General features: G+C 42.3%; 1 protein-coding gene across 1 annotated transcript; it reads right to left on the bottom strand.

Annotated features, from left to right (window-relative positions):
- Positions 1 to 16,039: 16,039 nt before the first annotated feature.
- NEUROD1 (neuronal differentiation 1) lies at positions 16,040 to 20,812 on the bottom strand. The gene is made up of 2 exons (XM_011959427.1): positions 20,366 to 20,812; positions 16,040 to 18,777 (listed from the first exon to the last, which is right to left on the bottom strand). The coding sequence occupies exon 2, from the start codon at positions 18,764 to 18,766 to the stop codon at positions 17,696 to 17,698; it is 1,071 nt and encodes a 356-aa protein (XP_011814817.1). The 5' UTR covers positions 18,767 to 18,777; positions 20,366 to 20,812; the 3' UTR covers positions 16,040 to 17,695.
- Between the last annotated feature and the right edge of the window lie 5,372 nt (positions 20,813 to 26,184).

The raw sequence follows: 26,184 nt of genomic DNA, 5'->3' as shown, positions 1-26,184 counted from the left end.
TCCAGGACTGTAAAGGCTGGAGTGCCCTAGGGCTCTGTCTTTAGGATCTATCCACACACGCTGTCCCGTGCTTTATGTACTATCCAGCGTTCTGCAAATGATGACACCAGCTTCAACCACTCTCCTGAACGTCAGGTATTATGTCCAGCTGCCTACCTGACATCTCTACTTGGCTGTCCAATAAGCTTCTAAAACATATCTAAAACCAGACTCATGATTTTCCATCACAAACCTGTCCCTCTCAGAATGTTTCAAATCTGTAGTATCAAAATCCTTGATATTATCCATGTCTCCTTTGTCTCATACCTTCAATCCAATCTACCAGCAAATTCCTGTCCATTCCATCTAGAACAGATAGTCCTTTCTGCCTGCTGTCATTGCAGTCTGCACTTCTGTACCCCTCAGCTGGATAACTTCAGTCTCAGCTCTCCCAACCCATCTCTCTGCTTTCCCTTTCCCCTGTGCTGACAGCTACAGCCCAAAGCCGATTTTCCATTTTTGAGTTACATTGTGCCTTCAAAAAATAAGAAGAGCATATAACCCTGCTCACAACCTTCCAATGACTTCCCATTATTCTTGGAATAAAGTCCAAATGCTTAGCAAGTTGAAAGGTCCTTCCGAATCTGGACTCTGGCTCTGTCTCTGAGATCACCTACCAACTTTTTCCTCTTGCTCATTCACACAAAGCCTTCTTGCTAGTCCTCAAACACATTGAGAGGAATCCCTTCTCAGAGCATTTGTTTTGCTGTTCCCTCTGGCTGAAACGCTTTTCTCCCCACCAGATGGTTCATTCCTTCACTTTGCTCATTTTTCTGTTTGAAGGCCAGCACCTCAAAGAGGCCACTCCTGAGCACCCTCCATAATTCACCATCCTGTAAACCTGTGTATTCATTTCTTACTGCTGCTGTATCTAATTACCATAAAGTTAGTGACTTGAAACAAAACAAATGCATTGCTTTATATTTCTGGAGGTCAGAAATCCAAAATCAGTTTCACAAGACTAAAATCAAGGTGCCAGCAGGCCTGTATTCCTTCTGTAGGCTCTAGAGGAAAATATGTCTCCTCTTTTCCAGCTTCTGGAGCAGCGGTCCCCAACCTTTTTGGCACCAGGGACCGGTTTTGTGGAAGACAGTTTTTCCACAGATGGGGGCAGTTTGGCGGTGTGAGCCTTTTGGAGGCATTAGTTTCTCATAAGGGGCACAGACTAGATCCCTTGCATATGCAGTTCACAGTAGGATTCAGGCTCCTATGAGAATCTGATGCTGCCACCGGCCTGACAGGAGACGGGGCTCAGGTGGTAATGCTTGCTTGTCTGCCGCCACTCACCACTCATATCCTGCTGGGCGGCCTGGTTCCTAACAGACCACAGACAAGTACTAGTCCATGGCCCAGAGATTGGGGACCCCTGTTCTAGAGGTCACCTGTGGATTTTGTTTTGTTCTATGTTTTATTTGTTTTGGCTCATGTTCACTTTTTCCATCTTCAAAGCCAGCAGTGTAACATCTCTCCTCTTTGTTTCTATCCTTAAATCTTCTCTTTTCCTATGTCTTTGACCTTTGTGCCTTCGTCTTATAAGGACTCTTATGATTACATTGGGCCTGCCCAGATAACCCTTAATTATGTTCGCAAAGCCTCTTTTGCTTTGTAAGGTAACATATTCACAGGTTCTGGGGATTGAAACATGGACATCTTCAGGCTGCCATTAATCTCTCTACCATAACCTGCTTTAGTATTCTTTACAGTACTTACTATTAATTCTTATTACATGCTTCTTTGTTTATTGTCTAGCTTCCTCACTGAGTTAGTGCACTTAGTAACAATGCTGAAATACAGAAAACACTTAGTAAATTTTAAGTTTGTTAGAATATAAGCTCCTTGATGGCAGAGAATTTATCTTGTTCACCATTAAATTCCCAGTATCTATCACAGTTCCTAGTACACAGTAAGTGCTCAATTAATATCTGAAAGAATGAATGAACTTCTTCAACATTCATCTATAACAATAATACCAAGAGACCCCAATTATTTCATGTTAGTTCCTGAAGATCAATTGTCTCATTAGCGATTCGTGTGTGTGTGTGTGTGTGTGTGTGTGTGTATATAAATACTAATGCATGAAAATTGCTTTCAAAAAACTTTCAGGAAGCTTCCTGAACATTGCTTTCCCTCCTTTGACTGAAGCTTGGGTATTTGTTTCCAGAGCATTAAACAGCACAAGTCCAAGTTTAAAAGGCACTTTGTTGCTTTATGTTTGGAAGGGATTTGACTAGATCTGGAAACACAGTCTCCATCCCTGGTTCTTGGAAATCCAAGTCTGAGTAGAAGACCATAAAAAACATTCTGCTATTGTTCACATTGCTTTCAGGAGGCCTTTAAATATGCCCTGAAAACAAATACACAAACTTCCAGAGGAAGGGCAGCAAATCCCCAGGTAATAGGCCAATGGGACAGACTCCAAAAGTCTGGGCCACCTTCTCAATGCCACAGATAGAGGGAGATGAATTCACAGTCAACAGAGACATTCAGACCCACTGCAATGAGGGCAACAGACAAGGAAGTCTAATTCCAGTCTGGACCAACTGCCATGGATCCGAATTTTAGCCAGTGGGTAATCCTATGGTAGTCCCTTTGATCTCCCTAAGTCTCTGCTGAAGTTTGGAGTTTATGTGACAAATGATTGAGGGTTTATGCTATCATCGACATAATTCTTTCTCAAACTCCAGTATATAGATTTTTTTTTATTAACAACTTCTCACTGCAGGTAGAATAAAATCCAAACTTCTATTATGACATATGAGACACCATGTTGTCCAATTCCTGCCCACCTATTCAAACCCTCTCTTTTCTGTCATTTTTCTTCTATTATTAGTATGTAGCCTACCACTCTGGCCTTCATTCTACTCTTCAGATAAGCCAAGTTCATTCTCATTCAGGGCCTCTGCTGTTGCTGTCTACTATGTCTGGAACACTTTTCACCATGGCACAGCTTCGCATGGTGCCCAGGCCAACTTCATGTCACCTCAGAAGGTCTTCCCTGCCCAACCATTCCAAAATTGACCTCTATTCAATAGTATTTTCTTAATTGCACTTTACACTGTGTAAAAGTATGTAGTTGCTTTATAATGTTTACTTATTTCTGTCTCCTCTCTTATATCAGATTAGTACCTCAGTTGAGAACAGTGATTTAATCTGCTTGTTTATGGCTCTATCTCTTGTGCCTAAAACAGTGCATTTATATAACAGATGCTCAATAAATGTGTTAAATGCATGAATGAGTAAACTTTTAAAATTTAATTCCTTTATTAATTTCAGATATTTAACATGTCTCTTTGGTGAGAAGAAAGGTTAATGGCAGCAGATTGTATTTACTTTTTCTCTGTCAATGTATATTTTGAGTGAGGTGAGTTTTAGTTGTATGTCCATCTCTCAAACACTTGAAATGCTAAATGGGCACTTCATCAGTGTGTCAAGGGGACTGCTTCCCTCTCATGCTGAGTGAGAATTTTGTCAGAATGTTCCTGCTATTCTGGCTCCTGCTGCCCAAAAGGTACAGGGCCATATGTCCCTACAACAATTACAGAAATAAAAAAATAGAACAAATCCTAGAATCCCACCAAGTCAGAATATCAAATTTTCTGCACATGCCAGTTTTTTGCACTCAGATGGAAACTGTTAAAAGTGAATTGCGCAGCTGTATTCTAAGACACATCTCACCCAATGTGATCTCTAGCATCTCAATCAGCAGTAACAAGAAGTAACACAGGCAAGAAGAGTAGGCCCTCCCTTTTCCTTTCCTCAAGTTTTTAAAAGCTCCTTTTAAGGTAGGTTCTAATATTCATAAACTTGAAACAAAAAAATGAAATGTATTTCCACCAAATAGGGAGCTTGAAATATTCTCACAGTAACTGCTAGCAATGCTCTATTGTAGAGTCTTAAATTAGGTGTAACCAGGCACACAAATGAAATAGGCAGTTTAAGTCGGAAATCTATCCTCATTTTCTATACTACATGTATATACAGTTTCTATGATAGCTGTGAAGAAGGCATTATACTAAGTGGCAACATCCCTTCTCACTATTGAAAATAGTGGACTAATATATACATCTATATATAACCCACAAAAATAAAAAATAAATTAAAAGAAGAAAAAATAGCTCACTGTCTTCAGCTTCTTACCCATAGGCATCAAAAAATTTGGCACTAGACTTGCTATCTTTGACTTTTGTTTCATTATTCATCACCATTTGGGGACACTTCAGGGCCTATGTCAACAACCTGTACAACTAACAGTGGTTTACAAATAAGATTTTATTTCTAACATTAAAAGAGGTCCAGAGTCAGACTGTTCCTGGGTTGGTTCATCCCATATGATGTCATTAGAAATCAAGAATTTTGTAGCTTTCTACTTCACTGGCACCAGGTAGCAACAAGGATTCTATTGTTGGCCCCAAGGTGGCTGCAGGAGTGCTAAGCATCATACCCTCTCCCAAAAAATGTCCAAAAGCAAGAATGGAAGGGGCATTTCAAGGTTTTCCTTGGGCATTTCTTTTTTCTTAACGAGAAAAAAAACTGTTTCCAAATATTCCACCCAGCAGACCTCCTCTCCTGTTTTTTTTTTTTTTTTTTTTTTTTTGAGACGGAGTCTCGCTCTGCCGCCCAGGCTGGAGTGCAGTGGCCGGATCTCGGCTCACTGCAAGCTCCTCCTCCCAGCTTCACGCCATTCTCCTGCCTCAGCCTCCTGAGTAGCTGGGACTACAGGCGCCTGCCACCTCGCCCGGCTAGTTTTTTGTTAGCCAGGGTGGTCTCCATCTCTTGACGTCGTGATGCGCCCGTCTCGGCCTCCCAAAGTGCTGGGATTACAGGCTTGAGCCACTGCGCCTGGCTCCTGTTGTTTAGAATTGGGCAACATGCCTGTGCTGTAGCTTCCAGAGAGACTGGGAAAGGTGTTTTCAGATTCCAGGTGGGAGATGAGACCTACTAACAAGGAAAAAGAAGTTGGGGATAAATATTGATGAGGCAACTAACAGGATGCTATCTTCTTTTTCCCCCAGGCTGTATAATTCATCTACAACTGGATAACAAAAAAAAAAAACCCTTAAATGTATTGACTTAAATCAACAATGATTTGTTATTTCTTACAGTTCTGTGACTTGCATGAAGTCAGCTCAGTGGTTCTGCTCTATGAGGTATCAACTGAATGTACTTGCATTTAGCTGGAAGCTCAGCTGGAGCTGAAATATCCAAGATGGCTTCATTTGCATGTCTGGCACCTCATCTGGAGTGGCTGGAATGGGTGGAAACTAGCTGGGCTTGTCCCTTTTCATGTGGTCCCTCATGATGAGTAGTCTAGCCTAAGCTTTAAAAAAACATGACATTAAGTTTCAAGAGAGTAAAAGCAGAAGCTGTCATGCCTCTTAAGGCCCAGGTCTAGAATCGGAATAGCATTACTTTTGCTTCTTGCTGTTAGTCAAACAAGACACAAGGGGAAATGGAAATAAAGCCCTTCAGTTGCTGGCAGGTGAAATAGTCACATTAAAAAGGGGAATATATATATATATGGACAGAAGGAATTGTTGGCAGCCATCTTTGCAGACGGGCTAATACAATGGACCCTATGGGTGTGGTTGTCAGTGGTTAACATCCCTCCCATTTGCAAAATATGCTCACTTTCTTTTAAGTCTCATCCAATTATGATATCAGGTGAAAAATCCAGTATCTCATGAATGTGGCTCTTTGAGTGTGCGCCACATATTCTGGGAACCTAGGAACTAAAAACACATGTTATCTTCCCACACAAATCCAACATAAAATAGTGAGACAGGGAGAGGATAATCATGATAGATGCTCCCATCAAAAAGGGAAAAATATAGAAAGCACATCACAGTAAATGGTCCATAGCAATTCTGAAATTCAGGAGGCATGTGTTGCCAGTTTCATAGACCCTAAGATAGAGAATGTTCCTATCTCACCACCAGATCTGCTCTCTGAGAGTGGTTCGCTAATTCATCATTCTCAGCAGCTCTTGGCTCCAGCTGCTGGACTTTTGGTTCTGCCCTCCATTTTATCCTTCTTTTCAAATTATTAAAATGAAATGGCCCATGATTACAGCCAAGTAGCTTTCTCAGCCTTCTTTTTATCCATAAAATGTTGGAGGTACAGAGGCTTTTAATGTTGAACTTGTAAACCAAAAATAAAATTCCAAGCTGCCCAGCCATCTCGATGGACCCGTCTTCTCAGCCAAGGACATGCCAAAGTTAACCTGAAAAACTAGTTCATGCCATGATGGGAAAGGGTATTCAGATATGCCTCATTATACCCCCCTCCCTTTTGGAATTCAGGCACAGCTGACCAGCATTAACATCAACACTGATCCCTTAATTCTAGTAGAACAGACTCTTTTAAGTCTGATAAGAAACCTTTACAATCTCGTCTCTCTGAAGCCTGCTACCTAAAGCTTCATCTGCATAATAAATTCCCTTTTATTAATTCCAGGTCTTTAGATAATAACTCAAGCAATTGCCAATCAGAAAACCTTTGAATCTGCTTATGACCCGGAAGCCCCCACTTTCAGTAGTCCTGCTTTTCTGAACTGAATTCATCTTACATGTATTGATTGATGTCTTATGTCTCCCTAAATGTATAAAACCAAGTTGTAGCCTGATCACCTTGGGCACATGCCATCAGGACCTTCTGAGGCTGTGTCATAGGCATGTCCTTAACATCAGAAAAATGAACTTCTAAATTGATTGAGCCTCGTCACAGAGACTTTTAGCTTACAAACTGTTTGTAAATGGACAAAACTCCTACCGAAACTTTGTGAACTTACTTTATGTAGTTCACTTATCTTACAGATATCATGTACATGTGTGAAATTGTGATATAATAAGAAATATGTAGTTTGATCTTCACTGGCTTCTGGACAGAGGTCCTAAAATCCTTGTGATTTCCAAGAGATAAAAGCAAAAGTTGAATTTTTGTTGTTGTTGTTATAGTATTAGGCTTTTGTCCCTAGCTCCTGAAACAACTCAGAGAGATAAAGGAAAAAGGCACATCTTTTGTTATTCAAAACAATACCCTTTCAACTGCACCTGAATTTATGTTAATAAGGTGACTTTCAGAAGCCCCCTAAGGATAAGAGGACTAGTTGCCAGGGAAGCTCACCCTGTGATTACAGAGTTGGAACTTTTAGCCTCACCCCCAGTGTTGAGGGAGGGGAAAGGGGTTGGAGGTTAAGTTAATCACCAGTGCCAGTATTTCATGAATCATTCCTACTTGATAAAGCTCCATAAAAGCCCTAAAGGAAGGAGTTCTGAGAACTTCTGGGTTGGTGAACACATGGAGGTGCTGAGAGAGTTGTGCTGCTTGTCTCTCCCCCGTTTTCCACCCTGTGTATCTGTTCCATTTGGCTGTTTCTGAGTTATATCCATTGGTAACCATAAGTAAATGTTTCCCAGAGTTTTGTGAGCCATTCTAGCAAATTATTGAATGAAAGATGGGTTTCCTCCAATTTATAGCTGGTAAGTCAGAAATAAACGAAGTCGAGACTTCGTTTCGATTGACATCGGAAGTGGGGGATAGTCTTTTGGGACTGAGCTTTTATTCTGTGGATCTGCACTGACTCTGAGCAGTTGTGTGAGAATTGAGTTGAATTGTAGGACATCCAGGAGATGTCCACCTAGAATTAGAGAATTGCTTGGTGTGGGAAGAACTACACATTTGTTGTCAGAAGTGTTATATGAAAGAACAGAAGAAAAAACGGGGTTTTCTTTTCTTTTTAATATGATATATAAGATATGTAACATATATGTATATAAAGTATCGTATTATGCAAAAGCCATTCCCACAAATTTTTTTGAGAGTGGCCTCTCTCAACTTTGGGTCCAAGTCAGGCTGTTTTGGTATATGCTCCTAATATTCTTACAAGCATCTTTGTCCAGGTGAGCTGTGCCTTCTCGCCACACTCTTGTTTGAGGTTTGACCTTATCACATGTTTAATTGGAAGCACCCTACTTTTCATCTTTGCTTTGGGGCTAACTTCTTGCCATCAGAGTAATTTTCCAGCCAAAGAGTCTGCCTGGGACCCCCTATAGTTCTTCTAAATTATGCTTGCTTATCTCTCTCCCTTGTAAAACACTATCTCATATAGTTAAGAGAAGCCAATTAGCCTTACAATATTCGACCAAAAATCTCCTTACCCAGATCTACAAGTTCATTAGGTATTTTTTCTATCTTCCAACTTACTGCAGAATTGTTCAGGAACATCCTTGCCCATGTACCAGATGGATCAACTTTGCTTTTCTGAGCCCCATGGTGTTTCACTCCAACTTCTTTCTTACCAGTGCTTTCACTTCTGTTGTCTAAATGCCATAAAACAGTACTACTGCTAAGTATGGGCCATTGAGAAAATGTTGCAGAATTAGATGGATTGAGGCTACTACAAACTACTATATTATCATGGTCTCTGAACTTTGCTTGGCCCTAAGCTCTGCTGCCCTATTATTGATTAGTCTTGATGAAACTTTCTCTTTCTATCCTAGAGAAGTTATTCTAAACCTTCAGTGTTCTCCTTTAACTCCCCTACTCAGAGGGTCAGCATGCCTCCACTGTCATATACCAGGACCTGATAAGAATAAACTTCTGCTACTCTGTTACCCTTACTCCTAAAATTCTTTTTCTACCCTGACTCCTATATCTGGATATAAGTGTCCTTCCTGTTTAATGTAATTCTATACCTATGTTATAGATCTTCTACCCTCCACTCAACCCAGCACCTTCCTCAATTTTGTCTTCAGTATGTCCAGGGTTTTCTCCATCTTAGTGTATAAAAATGAGCAAGCAATAACAAAATCAAGGCCTCTCTTGTATCAGGCAATTCTTGTGTGTGGCTTAAAAACCATGTCAAACCAGCTTAGAATAATAAAACGTACTTAGAGGTGTAAGGATGGCTTATGGAAAGACTTGATCCCACAGCTCAAATAATATAATGCAAAAAACAATTCCCCTTTCTTTCTTCACCCTGCTTTCTATTGGGTGAGAATCATCCTCTGCTCCCTATCTTTCTACCCTACTCAAATTCTCTCCTCCAAGTACCCAAATGCTGCCACATTGCAGACCTCTAATCCACACACATATCACATTTATCACAAGAAAGGCACATGTCTCTGTTGGTATTTCTTACATAAAAAAGGAAGTTTCTCTATTCCAATAAAGTCTTCTTGCATAACATTTTGTCTTAATAAGTTAGCATCTTTATCAGTTGGCAGAGGCAGAATTATGATGTGGTTTTTAAATGTTTTTCAGTGGTTTAAAACAATAAAATTTTATTCCTCACTGATGTTCACCTGACTAAGGGTGGGCACAAAATGAAAAACAAACAAGCATAAGAGATGAAAGTACCAACTATCCCCAAACAAACAGACCAATAAAGATTAAAAACAAGACAGAACCCCAGATCTACGTAAAACCAAAACTTACAATTAAATACATTCAGATGAAATTAACACTTACTTGTGTTTAGAGCAATCAAAGTAGACAACCAGATGAAAGCCCCATATAACTAAAGTTGAAGTCTTAGCCTCTTAAGCTCACCAGAACAGTACTGGCTCAAGGTCCTATAAAACCCAAAAATAGAGACAGAATTTTTAGAAGTTATGGCACTTAAATTCATTTGGACTAGAATTATTTTTTAAAAAATTATGTACTTTAAAATATAAAATTGTGTGTTAAATGAGTGTGTGCAAAATCAGGAAAATGCTACATTTGTTGTTTCAGAAGCTCTATTAATATAATGCTGCTCCACAAATCAAATAAATATGACATTTTCTTCACATGAAGAACACATAATAACCGATATTTGATACTTTGTCAATTCAAAAATTAGACTTTAAAAAAATTACTCATAGTTTATTGGCTACGCCCATTCGCACTTCACTAAATGTCGATGTCAGTTTAAGTCATTCACATGAATAATAAACAATACAACTTTCATATAATTCAAATGTTTATTAAATAGCTGTTTTTTGTCAGCTTGTTTAAATATCAAACCTGATACCAACTAAGTATACTGGTTGTTATATATTGTATCATTAAAAGTTTAAGAAGACATTTTCAGAAGAATTTAAATGAACTCTCCTATACTTATATATATTTAACATCAATTCATTAGAGATTTTAGTCTACCTATCAGTTTCCTAGGGCTGCCATAACAAATCATCAGAAAGTGCGTAGCTTAAGACAACAAAAATGTATTGTATTACAGTTCTGGAGACAAGAAGTTTAAAATCAAGGTGTCAGCGGGGTTGATTCCTTCTTAGGGATTCAGAAGGAGAAGCTGAGAATCCCTGTCTCTTTCCCAGCTTCTGATGTTTGCCCCAAATCCTTGGAGCCCCTTGGTTTGTAGACACATCGCTCCAGTCACTGCCTTTGCCTTCACACGCCATCCTTCCTGTATGCTGTGTGTCTGTGTGTTCTGTCTGCTTCTTATCAGGACATCAGTGATTGGATTTAGGGCCCACCCTAATCCAACATGAACTCATATCAATTTACATCTTATATCTTAATTAAATCTGGAAAGACAGTATTTCAAATGAGGCCACATTTTGAGGTTCTGGATGGACATACATTTGGGAGAGAGGTGGGCAAGGGAAGGGATACTACTCAGCCAAGTATAGCATATATATACACACACACACCTATCATATATATATATGACAGTATATTTTAATATAAATTCACCAGTAGTTAATTAGGCAAAAATAAAACCTTGGGAAGCAAAGATCTCTTTGCTTAATATTTTTAATATGCCAGAGTCAAGGATTCATTAATTTATTTATCCAAAAATCTTATGTTGATATTTTAAGATACCTAAACAAGTAGCCTTGCCTCTATTAACAAATAAATTCTTCTAGTAAAGAAATATTGTGATAAATATCACTACTTAGGTTTAGTTATAATTTATATGCATTTGTACTATCATTTATTATGTATTTAGGCACTGACTGGAAAAAAGATTATTCAGTTAGCTGTTAACAGTAACAAGTGACATTATCTCAAATCATCATCTTTTTTTTTGAGACAGGGTCTCACTTTGTCACCTAGGCTGTAGTACAGTGGTGCAATCACATCTCACTGCAGCCTTAACCTCCCCAGGCTCAGGTGATCCTCCCACCTGAGCCCCCGAGTAGCTGGGACTATAGATGCACGCCATCATGCACCACTAATTTTTGTATTTTTTGTAGACACGAGGTTTCACCATGTTGCCCAGACTGGTCTTGAACTCGTAGGCTCAAACTATCCACTCGCATCGGCCTCTCAAAAGTGCTGGCATTACAGGTGTGAGTCACTGCACCCAGCCACCAAATTTTCTTTCCAGAACACTTTATTATCCTCTTTCTGCTTTGATGTTAACATTGCTTAGTCACGTACTTGCTATGAGTAAATAAGCACTACAATTGTTAGTGACACCAGTGGAAAGGGATTAACAGTTCTCTTAAGATTGTAATACCCCTTCATTGACGTCACCAAAAGTGATGATGATCTCTTAACTGACATCATTAAGAGCGAACACTAAAAAGATAGTATTGATGTGCTAAGTTTATGCACTGAACACTTTAAAATAGAAATTATGAGCTAGAGTAATTTTACGTAACACTAAAAATAGAACAAAAATAATTACTGAAAGAATAACGAACAGAAGGAAAAAAGAACATGCATTGAAATACATGGTCTGGAAAAAGCCTATAATTGTTTTTATTCCGATTCTAGATTATATTTAACCAATTGATATCAATAAAAGAAACAATAACTGACAACTCATGATCCTCAAAAAGGAAGTGGGGGGAGTTTGGTGCCATGCAGTATGATAGAAATTAGTTTTAATTGTTTTCTCTTTGTAGAATTAATGTTTATAACATTTGCTGGACTGAAAATAATCTGTGGTCCTCTCCATTCTCAACTGACTTGACTTATAGCATAGGCTTTAGCATCACATTAATGTTCTTTTTTTTTTTTAAGATGGAGTCTCCCTGTGTCACCCAGGCTGGAGTGCAGTGGCACGATCTTGGCTCACTGCAACCTCCGCCTCCCAGGTTCACCATTCTCCTGCCTCAGCCTCCCGAGTACCTGAGACTACAGGCACCCGCCACCACTCCCGGCTAATTTTTTTATATTTTTAGCAGAGACAGGATTTCACCGTGTTAGCCAGAATTGTCTCGATCTCCTGACCTCGTGATCCACCCGCCTCGGCCTCCTAAAGTGCTGGGATTACAGGCATGAGCCACCACGCCCGGCCTAGTGTTCTTCAATTCCCTTGGAAAGTTAATATTTTTTGAGGATCCTCTAGGTCTTCTAAGCACCAGAGGAACAGCAACACACAGAAGAGACAACTTTGTCTCTGTTTCTCAGGTGCTTAGAAGACCTAGAGATAGATAGTTTAAAAATAAACAAATAGTTTAAAAATAAGCTAAACAAGTAAAAACATAAGATAACGTTTGATAGGCAAATGCTCTGGAAAGTGGGAGGGACAGTATAGTGATTTTGGTGAAGTTGAAGTCAGTTGCTATTTTAAATGGGAATCAGTAAAAGCTTCTTTGAGGAAGTGGCAATGAAAGAAAAACCTAAATGAAGAAAGGAAGACAGAAATGCAAATATCTAGGTATCTCAACTTCCTAAAGTTTCCCCATCTATAAACAAGGCAGGAGGCTGCCTTGATGATGAAATACGCAAGTGAATGAAAAGCACTCAGTTAGCACTGGCCCAGTGTGTGAAGCCACCTCTCTGGTTGTCTGTCCTTAGATGTGAAAGTGTAAAGCAGGTTAGCTTTTCATCTTGTTAACAGAAAAGTCAGTTATCAAGTTATTTCATATATGCTAGATTGAACTTACTCTTTATCTCTCTGTGTCATTTCACAATTGGATCCATCTCTTAGAATTGTGGATCTGTAGAGATAGTTATTGTCACTGTCCATCTACCTCTAAATTAACTGGGCAAATAACATAATAATGCTTAGATGACCAAATCCACATTTAATGTATCTGAAGATTTAATCCAGCATTAACATAATACTCTGCATTTTAAAATTAGCAATTTAACCAGAAGTCCCCAGAGACTGTGGCCTTGTCTTGTCAATGCCACTAGTTTGGCTGCACAGTTAATTCCATCAGAGCCATTGGACCAAGCCTTAGTGTGTGTGAAGAGAGTCCATGAGTCAATTGCCAGCACAGAATTCTTCCTGTCATAGGAAGGCAGATGATCTCAACTTTTGAGTGCATACAGTGCAGATTTCTGGTTGAATGGTTCTTGACAATAGTGTCCTCTGAAACATAATGCCTGGCCAGGAGCCAATGATTATGCCACCATACAAATCACTGTGCATCTGACGCCAGAATGCCTCTTTGCAATGGTAACAACAAGAGTTCTCAGTCCTGGTGTTCTACAAGATGTTGCTTTGGCTCTTTTATTCTTCATCAGACCCTGGAATTAAAGATTTTATTTAGATGATTTTCAAGAAATAAGTGGCGTTAGAAGGAGGGGAAAAGAGAAGTGAGGAGGTTTTTGTGTAGTTTAAGAAACAGTTTTGCTGTTTTACATTTTCCATTAGGAGAAAATCAGCCAATATTTTGAAACCTAGTTTTATTAATTGCTTAATAGATATTTTCACTTTAAATTTCTTGTATAATTATAGAACTAAAACAGCTTGGTTCAAACTGTTAGCTAATGATCCTTATATCATTTTAGTAATTGCTAGCTTCTTTCAGAAAATGCATTAATTTTGTAAGAATGTAAGGACTTTCAAATGTAAAAACAGGGATTTTAAGATTAATAAATTAGAACACAAAATGTATTTCAGATGTTATTTTACTATAACATATTATAAACCTAAGATTAGTAGAACATTCTTAAGACATTATAATCTTTCATTTTAATGTATTTATAATTAAGTATTAAAAGTAGATAGATCATACTATATAGCTGCAATTGGTTGTATAAAATAAAATATGTTATGTGAAGTGTTCTTATTCAATAGTAATTATGCACCAGTTACACTATTTAGCTCAATTTCATCTTAGACTATGAAATTTCTCCCTGATTTTACATACCAGCTTTTTCTAGAAATAACTTCATAGGATTCTCACATTAAGCAAGTATACCTAAGCATCTTATTTGATAGGAATAGTCGTGGCTCAAGATGAAGAAACACATAGAATCCCAAATATTATTCATGACAAGCATTAAACAGCAAAACTAAAAGAAATATTTTTTCCAGTGAAGCCAAACTTGCCAGCATTTTTTTTTTTTTGGTTGGTTTTCATTTAGTAAAATATGTTCTTTTCTTACAAACTGGGTATAATCATTAGCCAATTACAAAAGCTGTAAGAGTCTTTTTCAAATATGAGTAGGAATTCATACAAAAAGATAATTTAAAATGTTTCTTATGGTTTGAAAGTGCCTTCCAAATATTCATTAAACATTTAAGTGAGTAAATTTGTAGAATATGTTTCTGACATTGGCACTGGTTCTGTGGCATTTCTCTGATCAGATGGAAGTGCTATGTGTTATGCAGAGTGCATGCAGTTCATTCATGCATAAACAATATCATTTTCATAAATTAAATCCTCCCCTGCAGAAGGAACATCTGTGCCTGCCTTTGAATAAAAGATGGTGGCATGTGAGTTACTCCTTGACTGACTGAAAGAATCCCTATGTTTTAGAATGAAGTTCTATTGGCAAAATGGAAAAACAAAACAAAATAAAACAAAAACCTAACTTTTAGTGTTCGTTTCTACCTTACAAAAGATCACAGTCTAGATTTTCCTGTTTGCTATTTTGAAAGCTGGAATTCCTAAAATGTCATTCTTTTATTTCTTCTCTTCACTACAGCAACAGATTTTAGTTTGCATGAAGATGTCTAATTTTAACTGCAGGTGAAATTGAGCTACTTAATAGATTAGATCAGATCTGAATGTTCACTTCATTACCTCCTATGCTGGAAGACTGGTAGTATTCAACTATCATATCAGTATTATGTCTCTTAAAGTAAGAACAGTGAGAACAATCCAGGATACAGAAGCAACAGCTTGATTCCAAAATAACAACTCTGATTCAGTTGGAATGAGATTGGTGCATTTTAGATAAAGTTGGGACTAACTTAAAAGTATTTCTGTCATGTGATGAAGGCTGATAGAAAACATGTTAAAATAATATATTTTAAATTGCTCTCAAACATTTTTTTAACGTCGAAGTATTCCTTATTGCTACTGTCACAGCTTGACGCAGCCTCATTGGCAATGTTATTAGTATGGCTAATTGTTCCTGTCCATTACATTACTCACATTTTTCTGGAGCAGCTTGCTAAATGAGGTCAGCTTTCTGGAACCCCTAAATCACCAATGAGAAGGAGATTAAAGGAACAAGCTTGGGAAGGGGGGTAGTCATCCAATGTGGCACCCAAATCAGAGTAGAAACAATGGAGTTACTAATGACAGTAATCAGAGCACCACGGTAGAGCCAGGGCACAAGTGCCAAAATGATATTCCCTAGGAATCATGACTGTCAGTCAGTACATCCAGAGGAAAAGAAATGCCAAACTCTTTTTTTTTAAGTGGACGTAACAATAGACAGAATCTTCCATAAGTTTTTCCAGTGAGTTGTGTTCATGAAACAACAGAATAGTGCCCCAAAGGGTGGGGGGCGGGGGGAGGAAATAATTACACCTTCCTAAAATACAGTACAAATAGTGTGTTCTTCAGTACAAATAATCCATTATGCTTTTTCATGGAAAAATGATGGAAATCATCACAAGATGTTTATAAAACAATTATAAAATGTTACTTCTCTTGGCTTCTTTAACTCATTTCCCTTTGGTACTTTCTAAAAGTATGTAAATTTCTCTGGGACAGTACTATTTGTGAGATAAAACTGTTTAGTTCAGGAAAATGTGCAGATAACAGAACACCAAGAAAATAATAATGTTTTATATGTCTTAAATGTATAGACAAACTATACTGGGATACTTGTTTATGTCTTGTGTGTTAATAATTAATAAAATCCACCTTTTTAAAAAAAGAAATAGAAGAAAACATGTAACAATCATTTTTAAAAATGGAAATAAAAAGCCTAAAGGCTAAGCTACCTAAAACAGAGAAAAAACACACTGTTTGTACCTCTGTCCAGTCCCATATTCCAAATAATGAAATATCAATTAGGTCTTTTCATTATCTACAAAGAGCTGATGATTCCCTGTGCAAGACAAACAGACAAGAACATGTGCCAAGGTAAACCTTTTTTCTATTCTTTTATTCTACATAGTGTTTAGTATTTTTTAACTCAGCAAAAAAGCGACTATTTTCCCAAGAAATAAAAACAAAATCCCTTTAGGAAGAAATGCAACAATTGCTCTCACTTTCAATACTATTTTATTGCAACTGGATGAATGTTTTCTAAATTGTGCATTACACCATAATATACAGGATTACAAACAAAATTACAGTACAGCTCGATTCCAGTGGTACCAGCATCACATCTCAAACAGCACTTATTCTGGACTGCATTTTACATGCAATAGCTATTGTTCTAATTATGAATTAAATGGTTTGAATTTATTTAAGCTACTGTACTAATTGACTACAATAGATATAAATCCCAACATTAACAACCTGATTAGATTTAGGCTCAGATTTATTACATGAATATATGACAAACCACCATTTTTGTGACTATGTATAAAATCATGCATTTATATTTTCTGGAAACATCAATAGCTTCAGATTCTCTGTAAAATCATGGAATGCAAAGGAGTAAAAGACTAAAAAGTAACAGTGCAAATTGTATGTGATAGTCAAGCAGCTTTTGATTTAAAGAAGGGTATGTTGGCATTTATTTATAATATGTATATACAAGCTTGTGCAACTAATGTGTTGAATTGATATGTTTTGATAGGGAATGCATCTCTTAATTTTTTATTCTCTTGAAAATTATGATTCTGGTTTATATTTTAGGGAGAGGGAAAGACTTTAAAGTGAGATGAATTGCTCAAATTGTGCAATTTTTTTTTTTTTTACAATTAGAGAGGAAAGAAGTGCTAAGGCAACACAATAACTTTCTAAGCACTTTTCTGCTGGTTTAAATTAGTTAAATTATTTTGTATAAATTAGATATAATTCTACTTTTCTGATATGTATAAAAATTGATGAAGCTGCATGGTTTTAAAATAGGAAATTCACATTATAAAAAGTCATTAAAAATTCTATACAAAATCACAACAAAATAATTCAGCATGGGAAAGGTAACAAGTAGTAAAATGCTGGTTGAAAAATATATATTTATATATATTTTAATTGGCCCATTACTAGTTTAAAAATTGCATAGTTCCTAATTATTGCTTGTGATTTTGTTATCCCGATCAGATAATTAATACGATCTGAATACAGCTACACCAAATTCGTGGTGCATTTCTTTAACTTTACTGTATTTTTTTTTTAAAATAGAAGAGCTATAGAAAATAATACATAAGGTGAACAGGAACTTTGATCCCCTGTTTCTTCCAAAGGCAGTAATGACAATAAATACATATATCACTTGAAGCTTGGAGTATTTGCACTTTGCAGCAGTAGTACCCAAAGGGCTGCCTTTTGTAAACACGACAGTCACTGTAAGCACAGTGGGTTCGTTTCCCGGAAATGGTGAAACTGGCGTGCCTCTAATCATGAAAGATGGCATTGAGCTGGGCACTCATGACTCGCTCATGATGTGAATGGCTATCGAAGGTCATAATATTGTCTATGGGGATCTCGCAGCGAGGGGCAGCGGTGCCCGAGAAGATTGATCCGTGGCTTTGGGCCCCTGCCAGGGTCGCTGCAGGATAGTGCATGGTAAAGGCATAATTTTTCTCAAACTCGGCGGACGGTTCGTGTTTGAAAGAGAAGTTGCCGTTGATGCTGAGCGGCGGGCTGAGGGGTCCATCAAAGGAAGGGCTGGTGCAATCTGTCAGAGGGCTTTCAAAGAAGGGCTCCAGCGCTGCGCTGTAGGCGTGAGGCGGCGGCTTGACGTGGAAGACATGGGAGCTGTCCATGGTGCCGTAAGGCGGACTGGGCAGCCCAGGCGACTGGTAGGAGTAGGGGTGTACAGGGAAGGAAGCGCTGGCCGTCGGCAGGTGAGGGGGCATGTCCTGGTTCTGTTCAGGCAGAAAAGTCCGAGGATTGAGTTGCAGGCAGCCCGCAACCAGGTTGGTGGTGGGTTGGGATAAGCCCTTGCAAAGCGTCTGAACGAAGGAGACCAGGTCTGGGCTTTTGCCTGAGCGCAGGATCTCCGACAGAGCCCAGATGTAGTTCTTGGCCAAGCGCAGAGTCTCAATTTTGGACAGCTTCTGCGTCTTAGAATAGCAGGGCACCACCTTGCGCAGGTTGTCTAGGGCCGCGTTCAGTCCGTGCATGCGGTTCCGCTCCCGGGCGTTAGCCTTCATGCGTCTCAATTTAAAACGCTCCAGGCGAGCCTTGGTCATCTTCTTCTTTTTGGGGCCGCGTCTCTTGGGCTTTTGATCGTCATCCTCCTCTTCCTCTTCTTCCTCCTCTTCCAGGTCCTCGTCTTCGTCCTCCTCCTCTCCCCCATTCCTCAGTGAGTCCTCCTCTGCGTTCATGGCTTCGAGGTCGTCCTCCTTCTTGTCTGCCTCGTGCTCCTCGTCCTGAGAACTGAGACACTCGTCTGTCCAGCTTGGAGGACCTTGGGGCTGAGGTTCGCCCATCAGCCCACTCTCGCTGTACGATTTGGTCATGTTTAGATTTCCTACATTCAACAGGGTAGAGGCAAACAGAAAGAAAAGGAGAAAAACGCTATATTCAAAAGCCAGATACGCCTTCAGCTTCCACTCCCTCAATCTGTACAAATGCTTGAGAAAAGTACCTGCCCATTACAAAATGAATGCCTCTGAGAAAAAGTTAAATGCAGTGTTTTATAATGGCGCGTGCGTGTGCCCCGCTGGTACGTAGGAGTGAGGACAGGACTGGGGGAAGGCAGTGAATATGTATATGTGTACACCACTCACGCATATGTGTTTGTATCCTAGTGATTAACTTAAATGTGTTTATGGTGGTTGCCCGACAGGATAATGTGTGTGGAAATGACTGTACATTTCAGCGACTTCATGTTTATCCAAATGTGTTCAAAGTCACAACTCCACACACACACACACACACACACACACACACACACACACACACACGAGCTGAAAAATCACACATTCTGCTTCCATTTCTGTCCTGGCTTCTAGGTACTTAGCGACTTAAGTTGAAGAGCCATTGCGTAATTTACTAATACTGAAATACTGGCAGCGATTTTTAAGATTACACAGACGGGATACTGAAGAGCAAATGCAGAAAGGAGGAAAAATAGTTTCCACCAAATTGTTCCACCATCAATGTAACATTTGGCAACAAAAGTGGACAGGGTCTTCCACCCCTCCCTCGCCTTTCTTTTCTTGCCTTCCATCTCTGGCCCGCCGCTGAATTTCCACCTTGTACAAAAGCGCTCGCTGCAGGGCGAGGGCTGGGGGCGCGGCGCAGAGCGCTCTCCCACGCGCCGGGGATCAGGTGCGGAAGGCTCCTCTCTAATAAACAGCCCATTGAAAGGGCCGCCCGCTCTTTATTGGGGCTTTTCAAAGTTCGCCTCAAACCTCCCTTTAAAAAATTGAGTAATTATAATGGTCAGCGATTGGCAACCGCGAAGTTGCCGCTTCTAATAAGGAAAATAAAAAGCCGTTAGTAAAACAACTGAATTTCTGGCTCCAGTAGTGGCTGCTGGGGACTTGGCCGCCTCTGGAGCGGTAACAGGTAGCAGGAGTGAGTCCCTCTCCCTTTCTTCACTTTCCCCCCTCTCAACTAAACTATCTCTGAACCTGATTTATTTTCCATGGTGTGAATACTCAAGGTATCCATGTCGCTTTCATTCACTGAAAACACAGCTTGGCACTCCTAATATGTGTAAAATACATGTACACAAAATATATATTGATAACACAGCTTTTTTTTTTCTTATTGTAAGAAGTGAGAAAATGAAGTCATTATTGCTTTTGGGACTTTAAAATCAGCACTAGCAGATAATCATAGTTACTGTGTATTCTTTTAAAAAATCCAAGCTCCTATGCTATCCACAAAAGAAACCTAAATTTTTAAAATTTAAATTAGAAAGCCTGCAGGGGGTACTTGAGTGACACGACTCATTATGTGTGAGTACTTATGGGCAATTTATGGAGAGGGATGCTGGTCTCAACACACATACACATGCTCGCAAACGCACACATACAGAATATGTAGGTGCATCAGTCTTCAGTTATTGCTTCTATTCTAGGGCAAAAAAATGAAAGAATTGTAATTACCTTTGTTGTTAGTAGGTCCTGAGCAGTGAAAGTCTCATAACCCTGGGGCCTCCGGACGCCGTGCCTCCTGCGTGGGCGAATTCCTCGTGTCCTGGCCGCGCGGGCGCTCAGGTTATATAGCCCAGTTAGTGATGCTAAGCGCGGGCGGGGCTGCTAGCTGAGGGGCTAGCAGGTCTCTGCGCCTGCCGCCTGCGCACGCGTCCAGGCTGTGCGCTCCCAGTTCTCCCCTCCTCCCCACATCTCCCCACGCCTTGCTTGTCTCCGGCCCTCCTCTGACAACCGCTCCCCTCACCCTCCACCCCTACTCCCGCCCCTTCTCCTTCCTCCCCGGCATGCGCCATATGGTCTTCCCGGTCCAGCCAAGAGCCTGGAACCACGTGACCTGCCCATTTGTATGCCGCGGAGCGCTCCATTCCGGCCCCTTTGTGGCCAGAAGAAAGTGGCCCATCTGTCGCCAGTTAGAGACTCCGCGGACCTGTTTTTACCCGCAGGAGAGATTAACCCTTTCAGGCGGCAGAAGGGACAGGGGATAGAGGGGGGAGGGGATTCGAGGGAAGGAAGGGAAAAGCTAATGTTGAGTAGCTCTACATCAGAGAGAGTGGCCTGCTTTCACGCCGGAAGTAGGACAGAGGTGAAAGAGGCAGAAGCGGGGAGACTGAGGCACGCAGTGAAGAGTCCTCGCTCCTTTCGATTTCTTGTCCTGGCACTGGCATCCAGAGCAGCATGACTCCCTGCCCTGTCTGAAAGGCCCATCCCTTGGCTTCTTCTCCTTGGCAGACGCTTTGATCATTGGCGCCAAAGGATGGCTTCTCCTAATCTCCTTCGGCCCCTCTAAGCAAACATATACGCCATATAAAAGCGGCTTCTTCTGTAAACGCAAAGTTGAGATTAGTTCCCCAGCCTCCCTAACCAGATCGTCCTCTCCCAGTTCCTTAAGTACAGAAAATTTGTACCTGCCATTCTATCCCTACCATATGTTCAATCCTTCGTGTCCTGACTCTCAGCTACCACTGTCCCTGCAGACCCTCTCACTACCTCAGTCCCTACCTCCATCCCCAGGATCTTGTCCTCAAAGCGAGCTAGTTCTCTCGAGGAGGTCTTGGCTCCATTGGCCTTTGCGCTTTCTTAAGTGGGAGCTGAGGACTTCTTTGACGGTTGGATTCTGCCTTTTAGCCATGGCCACTGGGTTGCTGCAAAAGGCACCCCCTGTCAGCCAGTCCAGGGACGCTTCCAGTTACCTGGCCAGCCCGCCCTGCATGGCCTCGGCTCTCTAGTCCAGGCATTGACCACGAGTACGGTGGCGGACACCTCGCCACAGCCGGACCTGCGCTCTTGCTCCCCTCAATCTCGGGTCTGTATAAGACATTTGATTCAGACAAGCCTTTTCAAAGAGAAGATGCAATGGGCCTGTGTTGAACGGGTCTTTCCGATCTCTTTCTAGAAATGCCTTTAGCACAACCCCGGGAAGGATTAATGGCTGCGAACTCCTCCAGATTTCAAAGCCTCTGATTTAAAACTCCCACCTTGTAGGTCAAGCAAAGACCACAGAAATTCCCGGTCAGTTCTGAAGGAGCCACACTGTTGCCTAAACAGCAATTCTTTACTCTTTTCGAATAAGCGTTTTCCAGAATAGATTTTAAAAAGAAAGAAAGAAACTGGCCTATCTACTCGTTCTTTCCCAGCTTTGCCCCTAATCCTTCGCTAACTAACTCCTTACCCCCTCCCAGACCTGAAGCCCTCTGCAATAAATACCTCTTACGTGAATTGCTTATTTAAAGGCAATTACACTAAATATCCCTCGAGTTTGCAAACAGTGTCAGGGTTGAGCGGCTGGATTGGGGTGCATCTGGAAGAGGGTGGGGACAGGAGGAGAGAGTGGGGATAGAGGAAGAGGGTCCTAGCCAGATCGCCGGTGTCTGAAGGTGGCAGGTGCAGCCTTCCCTGCACAGTACAAATCTAAAAGGGGAAGAAAGGAGTTGTGCCACCGAAGCGTGGCATGAATCGTGGTGGGGTTCCGGAGTTTTACTTGCTTTTCTACATTCACTCGGCTGACAAAGCACATAGGGGAGGATAAAATAAGTCACCCAGGGGCCTGGTCCCAGGATTTACCCCTGTACTCTATGTATCTTCAGTGTTGGGCTAAAACTCGAGGGCTTCAGAGTACTAGCCCTTAGAAGGTAGTACACAGTCTGAGGTCTGGGGACATTTGCGGCAGGGCCAGGTTAAGTGCTGCCCCTCGCCCGGCAGCTGCCCCGACTGGCAGCACACCGTGCTGCAGGCATATGGAACTCGTGCCTAGGCTCTCATTTTTCCAACTTTGGGGAGCTCCGGAGGAGATCTGGGGATGGAGTGGGAGAAAGGACTCCATCTAACCTCGAGGTCAGGGGTAGCCTAGTGGTCCCTCTGCTAAATTCTTGTCCTCATCCCTAGAAAGCAGAAACTTCTCCAGTTCGCGACATCCTGTGCAATACAGGAGAATTATGGTGGAGTCAGACGTTCTTGGGCAAGGGGGACGCCCGAGTGTTTTGCCAGAAGTAGACTGAAATGCGTAAAGTGCGGGAATTACTAGTCTGTTTCCTCCTCTCCCCTTGATAAATTCATTTCTAATCCCACTGCGTGTTGTTCGCTCAGGCCTGGGGATTTGTACAAAGGAAAGGCCACTCCAAGATGTTTCAGAGACCGGGCTGAGGTTGGGTCTCACGGTGGCTGTCACTGGGCTTTCCAGCCTGCAGCGCTCCGAAGTGACCCTCCTCCGCGCGGAAAATTTCGACCCGGAGCGCCGGCATCGCGACGCTCAGCCAGTGCCCGCGAGGCTCCCAGGAGATGCGGGGTAGTAAGACCCTAAAGGGAGGAGCCCGGACCATGGCCTGGATTGAGGTGCGTTTTGTTTGGGGTTGCAGGCGCGAGAAATTGGGGCGAGAGAAGAGTCAGCCGGACGCCTGGAGACGACAGAGCTGAAGGCGCGGCGGGGCTTAGTACTGAGGACCGTCTCCGTGGCCCCGCCCCTTCTCCTTATTTTCTTCTCTTTGGACTTGTTTGGACGGTTGCACACTTTTCCCCCTCCTGATTCCTTAAGTTTTTTCTCTCTCCCCTCGCTGCCAGTTAGCCCTACTTCCCCAGCTCCCGTCCCTACTGGGCGCTGCAGGCTACCCAGCGGCACGCGAACCGCACGCGCGGACAACAAAAGCCGCTTTCATGACTCACTGCCCTCGAGCAATGCCCCAAAGCTGCCGCCTCCCGGGTCTCCGCTCTGAGCGCGCGGCGCGGGCCGGGCGTCCCGGCCGTTACAGCGGCAGCCGGAGCGCCCGCGGGAAGGGGGGCGGGAGGGGAGGCGTGTGGCCCGGGGTGGGGAGAGGGGAGTGGGCCGGGCGGAGGGGAAGGGGGAGGCGTGTGGAGGGATGGGGGTGGGGAAGGGATGGAGGCGTGTGGCCCGGACGTAGGGGGTGGGAAGCGTGTGGCTGGAGGCGAAAGCGGGGGGCGGGAGGTGGGGGGCGAAGCATTCACAGGGCCAAGATAAAGAGCAGGGGCCGGGCCGGCGTGCCTGGCGGTGACCTGTTTCTCAGGGAAACAGATGCTAGCTCTTGCAAAGGGAGGTTTGCGTTCAATGAAAGGATCAAGTGTGGCCAGGGCAGCCCGGCCGACCTCGAGAGGTTCCCGCGTCCTCTTCCCGCCCTAACTAGGAGGGGGGTGTCGGGGCCTGGGCGCGTTCCAGGGGCGGGAGAGAGGGGTGGGGGGCCAGGTGGCTGAGGGGCCCGCGAGACCGTGGGGCGCTGGGGCCGCAGGAACTGAGGACTGAGAGCTGCAGGTCCTGCATAGGCCGGGTAGCTCGGAGGCTCTTGAGAGCTTCGGGGGATGGAGGGGGATTGATGCGGGTTCTGAACAGACCGCCGACGCGGCGCCTGCGCCCCGGGGGAGGCAGTTGGGCTCCCAGGTCCTGGCCTGAGGCTGGAGCTGCCCAGGCTCGACAGGCAGGCGACCCGGGAGAATCAAGAGCAACAAGAGACGCTATTAAAATGCCTCGCCGTCGCCCCGAGCGCAAAACCCATCCTCCCCAAATCTCCAGGGCTTGTGGCATAATCTTAATTAAGATAATTGATTCATATTGCACCTGCGAGAACGGAAAAAATTGATTTCAACCCCCAACCCCACAAATTGCTTAGAGCTATTGGATGGAGCGCGACGCGACTGTGATTTGGGGAGTGATTTAATGCCGGGCTTCCCCAGCTCGGCCTGCCTGGGCCTTTTTATTTATTATTTATGCCCTCCCGGTCCCGACGGGGCCTTGGTGGCTCCTTTCTCGGCTCCCACAGACCTTGGGAGGACTTGTCTCTGATTCCCTGTCAGGATCGAGAGGCTTTCCTTAAACCATGTAACACGCAGAACCAACAACGTAAAATCAACTCAGTAGGAGCATCTTGGCAGGCGTGGGTCACGGGCACAATTGCTCAAGGCCTCGTGCGTCCGATGCCCTGTGTGTGCAAAAGTGTGTGATTCCACTTGAATATACCTGTGTGAATCCATGTGTGTGCAAGATTATGTGAATGTGTGTGCAAATCGTGTGTGCATATAAATGATTGTTAGTGTGTATGTGAACATATGAGTGTGTGCAGGTGTGTGTCAATGAATGTGAATGTGTATGTGAGTGTGGGCATAAGTGGATGGGCAGGTGAGTGTATGTCCACGGTCGCACCTGCCCTCGGGAGAGGAGCATGGGCAGAGGGCGCACACCTGTTTCCCGGGGATCGAAGAACAGCTTGCTGTCCAAAGGGGATCGCCAGGGAACTGACAAGCGCACGCTATTTGCCAACCTTTGCCTTAATAGAAAGAAGCAAGCAAACAAAAATCCTCGGTAGCTGTGTGTAGCTTTGGGATTGGAGAGCCGAGACACACCGACGGCGCCGGAGCGTCCCAATAACAATGGCTGCTGCAGTGGGTTGGGAGAGGAGACCCGTACAAGTTCCTAAAGGCACGGGAGGAACGCGGGCAAACCAGATTTAGGGCCCCAGGCGACTTGTAGAAGGAACGACTTCCTCAACCTATCAGCACCGCGGACAATTCCCACTCCAAAGGCCCTGACCTTGGGCCTACCAGATTCAGCAAAATCTCTCTCTTCCTCCCTTCCTTCCTCCTTTCCTCCGTCCCTTCCTCCTTTCCTCCTTTCCTTTCCTCCCTCCCCTTCCTCCTTCTTTCCCTCCTTTCCTCCCTCCCCTTCTTCCTCCTTTCTTTCCCTTCCTCCTTTCCGCTCTTCCCTGTTTGCTTTGTTTCAAAAACAAAAACAAAAACAAACAAAAAACACTGAGCACCATGACTGACTGAGCTTTTAGTCAAAGAGTCCTGTAAGGCTGCATCTAATTAGCCAAATATTCACAGTAAGTTTCCTGGAAAACTAGATAGCCAGATTTAGGGGTAAGGAAAGAGCTTAAACTATAATTTGAGCTGGCTAGTCTGAAACAAAGACAGAAATCATAAATTAAATAGCTTTCAAAAAGATAGTCATTATTCCAATATTTGCACTTATTTTCTGCACAGCTTCAAAACCAAAATGAATTTCTTGTTTACTCTCCACAGAAATAATAAAATATCTCTCAAAATGTTTTTGATTTTGCTTGTGTTTTATGGAGTATAAATTTTATTGAAACTCTAAAATCTTTTTCACCATCGTTTTATCAACACTTCAGTTATTTCATTCTGTAAACAATTTCTGATAAATTAATGAAAAAATAAGCCAACAGAAGTCAAATGGTATTATTCACTCAGATTCAGTGAGCCACACAATTAGCTAAATCATGCCAGATCTAAAATATTACATATTGAGTACT

The sequence above is a fragment of the Colobus angolensis genome, unplaced genomic scaffold, assembly GCF_000951035.1.
Source record: "Colobus angolensis palliatus isolate OR3802 unplaced genomic scaffold, Cang.pa_1.0 Scaffold492, whole genome shotgun sequence".
Taxonomy (NCBI): Eukaryota; Metazoa; Chordata; class Mammalia; order Primates; family Cercopithecidae; genus Colobus; species Colobus angolensis.
The sequence above is the reverse complement of the archived record's forward strand: the minus strand, read 5'-3'. Positions and strand labels throughout refer to the sequence as shown.